Source organism: Podarcis raffonei, chromosome 9, assembly GCF_027172205.1.
Source record: "Podarcis raffonei isolate rPodRaf1 chromosome 9, rPodRaf1.pri, whole genome shotgun sequence".
NCBI classification, from domain to species: domain Eukaryota; kingdom Metazoa; phylum Chordata; class Lepidosauria; order Squamata; family Lacertidae; genus Podarcis; species Podarcis raffonei.
The window spans coordinates 74,682,073-74,695,146 of NC_070610.1; the positions used below are offsets into that span (position 1 = coordinate 74,682,073).

General features: G+C 46.9%; 1 protein-coding gene across 6 annotated transcripts in view; it reads left to right on the forward strand.

Annotated features, from left to right (window-relative positions):
* RNF24 (ring finger protein 24) overlaps nt 1-13,074 on the forward strand; it is an 81,310-nt gene that overhangs the window by 38,505 nt on the left and 29,731 nt on the right. The window contains exon 2 of one of the 6 annotated variants that reach the window (XM_053402062.1): nt 8,762-8,890. The exons of 4 other annotated variants lie outside the window; for them this stretch is intronic. In XM_053402062.1, the coding sequence (XP_053258037.1) occupies nt 8,814-8,890 (77 nt within the window). In that variant the 5' untranslated portion in view covers nt 8,762-8,813. Of the gene's footprint in view, nt 1-8,761; nt 8,891-13,074 lie in introns of those variants that run through there. One more of the 6 variants, XM_053402068.1, reaches the window with a different exon arrangement.

The window sequence follows — 13,074 nt, forward strand, 5'->3', positions numbered from 1 at the left end:
GCTCTGTCCCATGAGACCAGGGCCCTGCAGGATTTTACTTCCTTCCACAGGGCCTGTAAGACAGAGCTATTCTGCCTGGCTTTCAATTTGAACTTAGCCTGATCTTTTATTCCCCTTCCTTCCCTCCCTCTCCCCTTTTTATGAAGATTACCTGCTCTGGGATCCCACAGCTAATTCCCCCCTGGTCTCCTCGCTGGCCCAAATAGGACTAATTTAGCCAGCTAGCCCTGGTGATCATCTAATGTTTATTGCATGGATTTGCTCCCTAAATTGATTTTTGAATTCTGAATTTATTGTTATTCACGTTTTATACTGTATTTTATGCTGTTTTTTTTGTTGCATTAATTAAGTGTTTTAAATTTGTTGTTAGACGCCTGGAGCCTGGTTTTCTGAACCGCGAAGGGCGGGGTATAAATAAAATTATTTATTATTATTATTATTATTATTATTATTATTATTATTATTATTATTAGTTTAACCATATACCATGTGAAGTATTTTCTTTTCTCCATCCGGAACCTCCCGAACCTTGTATGCCCACAAGTTGCAGTGTTGCAGACTACATCCATCTTCATTGCGGGGAAAAGTACCGGTACTTCTATTTTCCCAGTCAGCTGCAGCAATTGATTTTTTCATGCGGCTCCAACTTGCCTTCTGTATCTGCCCTGTCAGCTGCAGCGGCTTCTACTTCTCTGGTTTTTTGTGCTCTTTAAAATACAGGTGAATATTTAAAAGGGGGGCGAATGGGAAGGTAAGCCAGTTGTTTTTAATGTGTGTTTGTTGTAGAAGCAAATCCAAACATCTTCCTACGTGCATATCTAAGCTGGAAAGGCCGCCAGTTTGTTTCCTGTGTAAGTTAATATTTTTCTCCTTGGGTCAACATTCATAGTGTCTAAAATGAGGTGGGACAAGGAGGAAAAACATTGACGTGAAACATAATCTAGTTACTTGAAAAGAGGAGTTAATGTTTGGACTGTGGGTCAGTTTTGCTTGCTTGAGGGACCATCTCTCTCTCTTATTTTAGTTCCCTCAACAGTATCCACCTTTCCTGTGTAATCAGTGGCATAACCCAGAGGTTTTCCAGATGTTGCCATCTGGAAACATCTCGGCCTCGGTCCTGTATACCTGAAGGAGCGTCTCCACCCCCATCTTTCAGCCCGGACACTGAGATCCAGCGCCGAGGGCCTTCTGGCGGTTCCCTCATTGCGAGAAGTAAGGTTACAGGGAACCAGGCAGAGGGCCTTCTTGGTAGTGGCACCTACCCTGTGGAACGCCCTCCCAGCAGATGTCAAGGCAATAAACAACTATTTTACTTTTAAAAGACAACAGAAGGCAGCCCTCTTTAGGGAAGTTTTTAATGTCTAATGCTGTATTGTTTTTAATATTCAGTTGGAAGCCGCCCAGAGTGGCTGGGGAAACCCAGCCAGATGGGCGAGGTATAAATAATAAATTATTATTATTATTATTATGCTACAATTCCCAACACCCCTGATGGGTGTCGGAGTCCAAGATTTTGTGGAAGGTCACTACCTCCCCATCCCTGGCACAGCCATTTCGTCCTTTCTCCCAACTATAATCAGAATAAAAAGCATGCATTTGTGTACATTCAATCCTTGCGGCATTTATTTCCCCCTCTCCTTGTTGTCTCACCCAGGGTTTCCCAAAATTGGGTCTCCAGCTGTTTTTGGACTACAACTCCCATCATCCCTAGCTAGATGGTCAGGGATGATGGGAGTTGTAGTCCCAAAACAGACCCAAGTTTGAGACACCCATGTAGCATGTTGGCCTGCTTAACACCTACAGTCAAACCTCGGTTGTCAGATGTAATCCGTTACAGAAGCCCATTCGGCTTCCTAAATATTCGGCAACTGAGACGTGGCTTCCGATTGGCTGCAGGAGCTTCCTGCGCTCAAGCGGAAGCCGCGTCGGACATTCGGCTTCCGAAAACCGGAGCATTTACTTCCGGGTTTTCAGCATTCAGGAGCCGAAACGTTCCAAAACAGAGGTGTTTGGGAGCCGAGGTTTGAGTGTAACACTAAACCATGGTTTGTTTAACAGACCATCACGTAAACCACCAATTGTCCTACAGATGATCAAATAAACCATGGCTCACCTTCTCCAAAGTTTTGTTTTGTAGCTGCTTGTGCCTTTGTAGTCAGGAAAGCATCCAAGCTGGGTTAGCCAAACAAACCATAGTTAAGGAAGGAAGCTGTGTGTGCACATGACGCCAAGCCATAGTTAAAACTAGCCAAGGTTCCCAGTTCAGCCACTTGGGAGGGTTTTCGCATAACACCAAGCCATTATTTAATAAACCAGGCCGTTTTTAGACTGCAGAGTCTTTTGAGGACAGAGACCAGTCCCTCTCTCTCGGATGAGGTTACCGCATACCGTTCCTCCATACACTGCTGACCCTGTAGAAAGAACAATAAGTCTTCTTGGTTTCATTCGTCTTCCTGTATGTTATATAATCTCCTGTCAGTTCCAAGGATGAGCAGAAGTGATTCTAGCAGTTTAAAATCAATACTCCCATCCCTTTGTATGAAGAGACCCAAATTAATTTGTTCGGTTCCTCCCACACTGAAGAGGGTATACCAAGGAAATTGCAAGTTACGTAAGCCCCCAGCTTGCAAGAGTGGTGACCTTCTGCTGATCACACAGAGCAAGCGGGAAGTTTTCATTGCCCGGTATTCAGTATTCCTGTCAATCCTGACTTCTTCTGAATGGCACAAGCGGTGCCGTTCCCCGGCAGGCCTGCGATAAATGAAAGCAAAACACTGGATATGACTCTTTGATCTTTTCCTTTCCCACCAATCGCCAGAAAACAAAGAAAGGGAAAAGTGAAACCTTGAAGGGACAGAGTGGCAGAGGAATGGTGTCTGAGTCTGTTGATTCCGCTCCACATTGCAAAGCTAGAATGCATGATTAAATACCCTTTCCTGGGTAGATGGAACGTTTACCCTTGGTAATGGCAGACCATGGCTTCAAATCCTGCTTTCTGACCAATTCTGAACTATGGTTCAGGTTCTGGGTGGTTTGTGGGCCAACTGTGGCCCTCCAGGTATTCCTATCTGGCCCCCAGGGCTCTCTGCAGGCCACACCCCTCACCAGCCCTGCCTCTCACTCTTGAGTTTCTTTTTCCTGTCTGGAACATGCCTTCAATCTCTTACTAATACCTCTTCTGTAGAGTACAAGGCTCTTATCCTGAGGGTCGTGGATTCGAGACCCACATTGGGTGAAAGATTCCTGGTTTGCAGGGGGGTTGGACTAGATGACCCTTGTAGCCCCTTCCAACTTTACAATTCTGTGATTCCTTGTGTGGAGAGAGGTGTTTATAGGAACTAGCCTGCTGCTGTTGTTGGTATCCATCCATCTCAAGAGACAATGGAGTGAGCTTCCAGGGGTGAAATCAAACTACAGCCATACCTCGGGTTACAGACGCTTCAGGTTGCGTTTTTTCGGGTTACGGACCCACCGAAACCTGGAAGTACCGGGACAGGTTACTTCTGGGTTTCGGCGCTCGCACATGAGCAGATACACTAAATCGCACTTTGCACATGCGCAGAAGCGCCGAATCACTACCCGTGCATGCGCAGACGTGCCACTGTGGGTTGCAAACATGCATCCCGCACGGATCACGTTCGCAACCCAAGCGTCCACTGTACAGTGGTACCTTAGGATGTGAACAGGATCCGTTCCCGAGCCCCGTTCGCATCCTGAAGCGAACGCAACCCACATCAGTGTGTGCTCGGGTCGCGATTCACCGCTTCCACACATGCGCATGACATCATTTTGACCGTCTGCACATGCGCGAGCGGCAAAACCCAGAAGTAACACGCTCCGTTACTTCCGGGTTGCTGTGGAGCGCAACCCAAAAGCGCTCCTCCTGAAGCATATTCAACCCGAGGTATGACTGTACTGCATTAACGGCACCGAAGTGACTTCCCCGGGGTGCAAGCCTGGAAGTCCTGGGCTGTCCAGAAGACAAGCCCCCCCCTCTCAGCCTCACTGATGGGCTCCAAAGGAAAGCAGAGCAATGCATTGGACACCAAGAGTTGCTGGAAGGAGACGTACAAGGTGCCATCCAACCGCCTTAGGGACTCCAGATTCGTGTAGAGTTTACTCCTCAGCCTTTTCTTCTCCTGAAGATGTCCTGTGGAGGTTTAGGGTGAGAGTTTTCCTTCACCTAGAAAGGCTACCTCACCAGGTCGCTAGTTCCCCATCTGCCCCTCACCTCCTTCTATGGGACACACCGAAACCGCCTTCTTGGCCATCGGACCCATTCTTGGTCTCATCTGGTCAATCCGCCAGGACCCTGTCTTTGCATGCAGGTGAATTCCCTACCTCGCTGAGGGTTTGAGACCCATCGGCTACCCTCACCTGGTTTAGCCGGCCAGTTGAAGCTGTTCCCTAGGTATGGCTGCTGTCTCATGCTGGCAGCTTCCAGGAGCCACAGGTGAGAGCTGAGTGCAGGGTGGGCATCAAAGTTAGACAAAGTACCCCAGTAGGTGCATGATGTGCTCGTCACGAGAGTTGCTACCCCTCCTCTAACACCCTTTATTCCCCTCTGTACAGTAGCCTGCTGTACAAAGGTAGAATTAACACCTGTTGCTCCACCCACATTTCCTCTGGCCCCTCCCACTCTTGGCATGCTGCCCCCAGAGAATTGCCCAGAAAGGGAATATGGACATTGCGGGGGGTTGGACTAGATGCCTCTTGGGGTCCCTACAATTCTATGATTCTAACTGAAAAGGACTCTTCATCCCCGGTTTAGGTATTCAGGCACAGCTCTCAACTGTTATGGAAAACAAACCACCGTTAAGCGTTACACCTCTTTGATTTTCAAGATCAATATTAGTTTATTGTGTAAATAATGGCCATTGCAATCGGACTTGGGTCACAGGCTGTTTAAACAGACAAACATATTCAAATTCACTCTTATTTTCTTCCTGGAAAGGGCATCTCTAAGTTTTTTCACTGCCACGGTGAAGCTGACCGCTTGCATGCGGTCAGTTGTCCTTGAATGGTCAGTTTTATTTTCATCACCGGCTCTTCAGCTTGCATTTCCTGAGCAAATAAATCAAGTAGGAATTTATTCGTAGATAAAGCATGTATCAATAGCTGTTCAAGGAAGAGGTCTTCCATCACTAGTACCCAAACTTTTTTCCTCCACGGACCACTTGAAAATTGCTAAGGGTATCTCTCAGGGATTTTTTTGTAATGCACTGCTGTGCTAGGTGCTGTGGGGTTTTTAATTGTATTTCTGTTGCTTTTATTATATATTGCATTACTGTTCAACTTCCACAGAATTCAGATTGTAATACGATAAAATGCAGTTTTAAGAACAAAGAGGAGCAGTAAAAATACCCCTAACAATGTGAATATTTGTTGCAATGGGTGTGTCGTTTTCAATCACGAAGCATGTGGAAACAGTGTGGATATTCCTGGCCCAGATGTTTCAGCATTTCTGTCCCATGGAAGTGAAGCAGTGTGCTGCAGTGGTTAGAGTATCAGACTAGGGAGACTCAGGTTCAAATCCTTACTCTGCCGTGATCTCACTGGGCGATCGTGGGCCAAAGACTACCTCTCATTCTAACCTACCTCAGAGGGGTTGTTGTAAGAATAAAAGGGGAAATGTGTGGTATCCTTGGGGGAAAGGGGAGATTCAAGTGTGTAGTCTCTGTTTCAGAAGGGTCTTTTTGTAATGTCTGAAATATTGAAACTTTTGAACCATTAAGGCTCGTTGCACAGAGATAAGCAACGCAACCCTAACTTTGTCTGCTCAGAAGTTAAGTCTTACTGAATTCAGTGGGGCTTACTCCCATAGAAGTGGGTCTGGGATTACACCTCTCAGCATGGAAATAGCTTTCCAAAATGTCTAATAATGTGCCAAAAAAAAAGACAGTGAAGCCTGAAGCCTGGCTCTATTCCATTTCTTACTCAGTATTTTTAATTTATTTATTAAGTGCTGTTTGTGACTTTCCAACAAAATTCATGACACACATATCCTGCAAAGCATAAACATTTCCTTTATTTTGGTGACTCCTATATGCTCCTGTAACTTTGTTTCTCTGCCGCTGAGACCATATAACAGTCCTGAAAGACCTACATTGGCTCCCAGTACGTTTCCGAGCACAATTCAAAGTGCTGGTGCTGACCTTGAAAGCCCTAAACGGCCTCGATCCAGTATACCTGAAGGAGCATCTCCTTCCCCATCGTTCAGTCCAGCGCCAAAGGTCTTCTGGCGGTTCCCTCCCTGCGAGAAGCGAGGTTGCAGGGAACCAGGCAGAGAGCCTTCTTGGTGGTGGCGCCTGCCCTGTGGAATGCCCTCCCAGCAGATGTCAAGGCAATAAATAACTATCTGACTTTTAGAAGACATCTGAAGGCAGCCCTGTTTAGGGAAGATTTTAATGTTTGACGGGCTATTGTATTTTAATATTTTGTTGGAAGCCACCCAGAGTGGCTGGGGAAACCCAGCCAGGTCGGCGGGGTATAACTAATAAATTATTATTGTTGTTATTATTATAGTGACATCATAGTGCTTTAAATGCACCGCGTGACTGTGGCCTTAAATTGATCAGCTGTTGGGTTTGCTGTGCGTGCATTTTGGGGGGTGTTGGAGGTGGACGAACACACAGCGTGATGCAAACCCTGCTTCCAACAGGGCCAAAGTTGCCCTGGAGATAGCCTTATGGTGAGCTTGTCATTTGGAGGTTTGGGGTGGAGACGGTCGTGCCCTGCCTGCGCAGGACATTGGTCAATGCATCCCCTCCCTCCCTCCTCCTCTCTCTCCCTCGCTATTTGCATTTCATCAGTGCGGCCGGACGGTGTTGCAACTTTTACAGCGCCGTTTCCAAATCGGCCAGCTGATAAATGGGTAACTTTTCTGTCCTGGTTGCATAGTCTCTCCTCCTGATCATGAGTGGTCAAGGCAAGAAGGGGGGCGGGAGGGGGGCAAAGAAGGACCACACACAGGCCAAGTGTGTTTGTAAGCAAGCTACGCAGTTGGATCCTTACCTCTCTCGCCCTGATCTGGCCACTGTGATCCACGTGACAGTCACCTCCAGACTTGATTATTGTAACTCGCTCTACATGGGGCTGCCCTTGAGACTGACCCTGGGTGCAGAATGCTGCAGCGAGACTCCTTACGGGGTCCTCGCCGCGGGATCACATTCACCCGATGCTATACCAGCTGCACTGGCTCCCGGAGGAGTACAGGATCCGGTTCAAGGTGCTGGTTTTAACCTTTAAAGCCCTATACAGTGGTACCTCGGGTTACAGATGCTTCAGGTTGCAGACGCTTCTGGTTACAGCCTCCGCTAACCCAGAAATAGCACCTCAGGTTAAGAACTTTGCTTCAGCAAGAGAACAGAAATCGTGCGGCGGCAGCAGGAGGCCCCATTAGCTAAAGTGGTGCCTCAGGTTAAGAACAGTTTCAGGTTAAGAACAGACCTCCGGAATGAATTAAGTTCTTAACCCGAGGTACCACTGTACGGCCTAGGACCCTCGTACCTACGGGACTGCCTCTCCTGGGATGTCCCACGGAGGACCTTACGGTCTTCAAACAAAAGCATCTTGGAGGCCAAGATGGAGGTTAGGCTGGCCTCAACGAGAGCCAGGGCTTTTTCGGCTGTGGCCCCGATCTGGTGGAACGCTCTGTCACAAGAGACTAGGGCCCTGCGGGACTTGCAGAGCCTGCAAGACAGAGCTGTTCCACCAGGCCTTTGGCCAAGGCACAGTCTGACCCCCTCTTTTGGTAATCCTCACAGAACTCTAGCCCAATGGTTGCCATTAATTTGATTCTGAATTGATTTTAGAATGAACTAATTTTAGAATGCTGTGTTACTTTTATTGTTGTTAGCCTCTCTGAGTACGGCTTCGGCTGGGGAGGGCGGGATATAAATAAAATATTAGTAGTAGTAGTAGTAGTAGTAGTAGTAGTAGTAGTAGTATTAATATTAGTATTATTAATTCAGCTGTATAAGCTAGGTGCCAAACAGCTCTTTAAACCAGGCTTACAGTCACCAAAACGGAACGCCTAGTCGCCGTTTGGGGCCAGGCAGATCTCAAGTTGTATTTTTCATTCTGCGTGGCTTTTGGCTTCCGGAAATTCGTTTAACTGGACACTGAGTGAAGAAGCTCTCCCTTTGTCTGTCTTCCACCATTTCCCTCGGTTCTTGCCGGCACTGCGTTTTGCGAAACCACGCTGAGAATCTCTCATCTTGCTTCCCTCTGGGGGAGAGAATAGGATCTGGGTCTTGGCATCGACCAGTGGGAACATAACGTAGCATCTTGGGATGATCAAGGATTAGATATTATTAGCTCTGTTCTGGGCAGCCGTTTCGCCCTGGCAGAAATCCCATACATGAACCCCATGTTGAAACCTCATGTTGTTGCCGTGTTGCCTTTTTAACCGGGGAGTCTCCCAAACCCCCCATTGAAAACCTAAAAATTATATCCTAGGACGTGAGCCGACTTAAAGCCTCTCTGCTGCCTCTCCTCCCATACGCCCCTTTTGCTCAAGTTAAAAAATAGTTACTTAGAAATTGCTACCAGCTGGAGCTAAGCCTCTCTGAACTTTCCCCTTCTTCTTTAAATAACATTTGTGGTGTATTCTTGGCCAGCGTTTTGACATTTCTTGGAACCAACAAATCTCTCTCTCTCTCTCTCTCTCTCTCTCTCTCTCTCTCTCTCTCTCTCTCTCCCCCTCTCTCTCTGTCGCACACTGACACACAACACATGCACAATTATTTCCTTTTCACAGAATTGTAGAGTTGGAAGGGACCGCAAGGGTCATCGAGTCCAACCCCCCTGCAATGCAAGAATCTTTTGACCTAGGTGAGACTCGAACCCATGACCCTCACATTACAAGTCTCAAGCCGGTTCAAACGAGGTACATTTCATCTCTGATTTTCCTTAGACTTTCCTTAGTTTGTTTCTTATCTTTTCCTTCTCCCGTAATTCTTTTGGGTTTTGAGACACTCTCTCTGTCCAGTGCTAAAAACAGCTGCTCCTTTCCAGTTTTCTGCAAATCTTTAAAAACAAAGGGGGGGTATTCAGCTAACTTGTATTCCGAGAAGACCCATTGAAATCAATGGACCTAACTTGTTCATTCATTTCAATGGGCCTATTCTGAATTCTAAAAACGTAGTCAAGTACCACCCAAACTGTTTAGGCAGCTAGGGAGGGCACTTTGCTGAAGATGGGTCACTGCACCGATCCTGCATCGTCATTTTGTTTTCCAAAGGGATAGCCATGTTAATCTGTGACAGCGAAACAAACCCAGAGTCCTGTAGCACTTTTAAAGATTAATTTGTTACGCCTTCAGCTTTTCTGGAGTAGAGTCTTGCCTCCTCAATGGAACGTCCCTCCTTCATTCGCAGGTTTCTATATTCATCGAAGAATGTTATTTTTAATGTTTTAGCCTAAGGTGGGGTCTATCTTTACTCTCCCCCAGGGCTGAGAATGGCAAATGTGGTTGGAATTTGGCTAGGGATTCTTTTGTGGCAAAGTGCTTTTCTTTCCTTTGTGTCTGTGATTTGCTTTCCTTCAGGTGGACAGGCTTGCTTTTGCATGTATTTAATTCACTTGTGCTTTTTCTTCTGGAGGAGAAGAAGGAGAGTTTGGATTTGATATCCCGCTTTATCACCACCCTAAGGAGTCTCAAAGCGGCTAACAATCTCCTTTCCCTTCCTTTCCCACAACAAACACTCTGTGAGGTGAGTGAGGCTGAAAGACTTCAGAGAGAAGTATGACTAGCCGAAGGTCACCCAGCAGCTGCATGTGGGGGAGCGGGGAATCGAACCCGGTTCCCCAGATTACGAGTCTACCGCTCTTAACCACTACACCACACTGGCTCTCTGGTGGTCCTAGCCAGAGCCAGACCAATGCTGGGCTCCCAACTCCCATCATCCAGTGTGGCTGATGGTTGGGGATGATGGGAGTTGTAGAACAGCTAGATATTGATGAGCGTCAGGTTGTCCACCCCTAATGTAGATCTCACATGGGATACTAAATGGCAGAGAAGCAGGCATGCGGACATTAACGGGTGTTTTCAAGTGTTTTGATCAAACCGCTAGGTTCTGAGGTTGTTGTTGACTCCTTTCCCGGGAAGGTACCAGTTCCTCTGGTTTGGGCTAAGCAGATGCATGTGAATACAGAAGGTGTTTTGCCCAAGCCTGCAGAGAGTTTGGCCCCACCATCAGCCTGACAAAGACCTACCTCAGGACATCTCCAGCCTTCCACGCACTAGCATTGTTGACCACACGCTTGAGGTGGTCAATGATTTCCTCTTCCTCTCCATGGATGCTGAACTGGGCAAACAGATTGGCAAGGCAGCGACGGCTCGCATCTCCAGTAGGACATGGGAGAATGCGATGCTAACGTCCAATTCCAAGATGAAGGTCTACCAGGTTTACATGTTGAGCACGCAGCTTTATGGAAGTGAGTTGTGGGCAAATTAGAACCGCCAGGAGCAACGCATGGCAGGACAGAGTCCCCAGCAAAGATGTTCTCTCCCAAGCCCAGCATGTTCACACTTCTGTCTCAACGACGTCTACGCTGGCTTGGTCATGTCTGCAGAATGGAAGATGGCAGGATCCCCAAAAATGGGCTCTTATGGGGAGCTGGCTTCAGGCTCCAGGTCCGTTGGCAGACCAACTCTGCATTTCAAAGATGTCTGCAAACATGACAACATGGCTGGCAACATCAGCCATGTGAGAATCCTTTGCGCAGTGCCTGGAGGCAGAGAATCAAGTCGGGCACCCACAGCAGTGTCCGGAGGAGGAATGACTGCAGGGAGGAGTGCAGAGAGAATGAACTCCCTGGTGCATCTGCAGCAACACAACCGGTCCCCTTCGTCTGCCCCAGCTGCAACAAAACATGTCTCTCCTGTATTGTTCTCTGCAGCCACAGCAGGCGCTGAAAGTTCCAACAGTTTGACTTCACCCCCAAAGGCGCACTCCTCTGTTGTCTCCCAAGACAGACGGATGCCAATCAGAAGGAGGCTGACACTCAGTTGTCAGGTGTCTTTTTAGTGTAATAATCTAAGTTTCCAGAGTTCGACGCTGACCACAATGGAACCTCAAGGTTTTTGAAAGCAACTGCAGGAAATCAATGTTAGGGCTGTGTATATCCCAAACATTCGCCTCGGGCATCCCCAACTCTGTTGTTGTCTCTCTGTGTTGTGGTTCAAGCAATATGGCTTTCAGTATTTCTTACTTCTTCCAGTCTTGCACCCTCCTGTAATTTTCCTCTCTGCCGCTGCGGAGCTGTTTTGGTTTCTTTCTCCCTCTCCTTTTGATCTTCCTCATGGGCCAGCAGTCCTGTCTTTCCTGCAGAGGTGTGTCAACTTCCCCTGAAACAAACGTGGGGGTTTTTCAGCAGAGTTTAGACGGCCACCTGTCATGAATGCTTTAGTTGAGATTTCTGCACTGCAGGGGGTTGGAATAGATGACCCTTCCAACTCTGCGATTCTGTGACTGCTGACTTTCGCCCCACCCACCCCAATAGTCATTTGCTGAAGACTTTGCCGACATACAAAGCTGAGGGGAGACAAGGAAAAAGAATGGAGGCAGTTTGCAGGGTGGGGGGACAGATGACAGGACCGGAGGCAAGGAAAGGAAAAAAGAGACATTTTGAGTATGTCAGCGGCTGACCACTGTTGGAGGCAGGATACTGGTCTCCTATGGGTCTTGATCTGATCCAGAAAAGCAGTTATTGGGGTTCGAATCAGCATCTTGACACAATGTGAGTTCGGTCCTCAAATCAGGGTTTAACTTTGAGCCTCTTTATACAGTCGACGTATTTCCAACATGTTCATTCTGTGAAAAGTGCGAAGGGGAGCTGTGCTTGCGCTGGTCTCAAGTATTGAACTATTAATTTGAACTATTGATGGATTGAAACACCGACCTTCTGACAAACAGATTACATTTATTTTCCTGTTGCTCAATCTTCAATTATCGGTTTGTTGTTGAGATGTCGGAGGACTTGTTAAGATGATTTACAACTTCGTAATAAACAGAAGCCGCCTTTCCCTGTACGGTGGTGATAATGACATCAGAGCATGACATCAGAGCGTGGGTGGTGGTGATGACATCAGGCGGTGTAGGCGGTGCTTATGGCAAAAGTGGGCTGGGCTATTGCCTGGCCTGCTGCTTCCCAAATATTTTGGATCAGCCTCAGCCAGCATAAGAGAGGGCAAAATTCCACCCTCCAGTCATTCGTTTTCTTCTAAACTATTAACCATCAAGAATATAGCCTCTTCCACTTTAAATTTCTCCTTTCTCCACAGCTGCCTTGCAGAGGAAAAACTTGGAAAAGTTTTGACTCTTCAGCCAGTAATGCGTGGAAATATGCTTTCTTGTCGGTATCTGGTTGTTGTTTTTTTAAAAAAGCCTCTTAATCTCTTGCCTCTGGCCAAAGGCAAAATTATCTCTGAAATGGTCGCAGAAATATTTGGCTGGTCTTTCTCCCGGGGCATTTTGGCACTCTTTATTTAAACGTTATCTCCTAAAGAGCATATTGAAGAATGTGACTCAGAAGAGAACGATCCCGCAGGTCGCAACGGAGTACATTTCCGAGTGTTTCTTTCATTCTCGGCTTTCTAAAGCATATTTTAAGAAGCATTTTTTTAAAGGGAAAAGAAAACATGTTTTAGAAGGTGGGGCAGGGGCTCCCTTGGGAAGAACTCTTGACGGCCTGTGTTAGAAGACGATAATCGGGCAGGAGGTTTATTTTTTGAGGCGAGCGGACGGACACTGCCAAGGGTTAATTTGTCCTAGTGAGAATTCTGCCTTGTTTTGTGTTCAAGTCACTCCTTCATCTGCTCAGACTCTGGAAATCCCTGCTGTTCATAGAACAGCTGAATGGATTCGGTTATTAAAGATGCTTTATTTTGTTTGCAGTTAATGCCTAGATATTTCCTGGGTATAGGCAGTATTTGTGCCTCGTGAACAATGTCTGGGCATGTTGCAAGTATATTTTCATTTAGATTTTGCAAAACCTAAATTTTTCTGACTTCTCCATCATAATTCTTAGTGTTTATGGAGCACTCCAGAGTGCCGTACATAACATCAC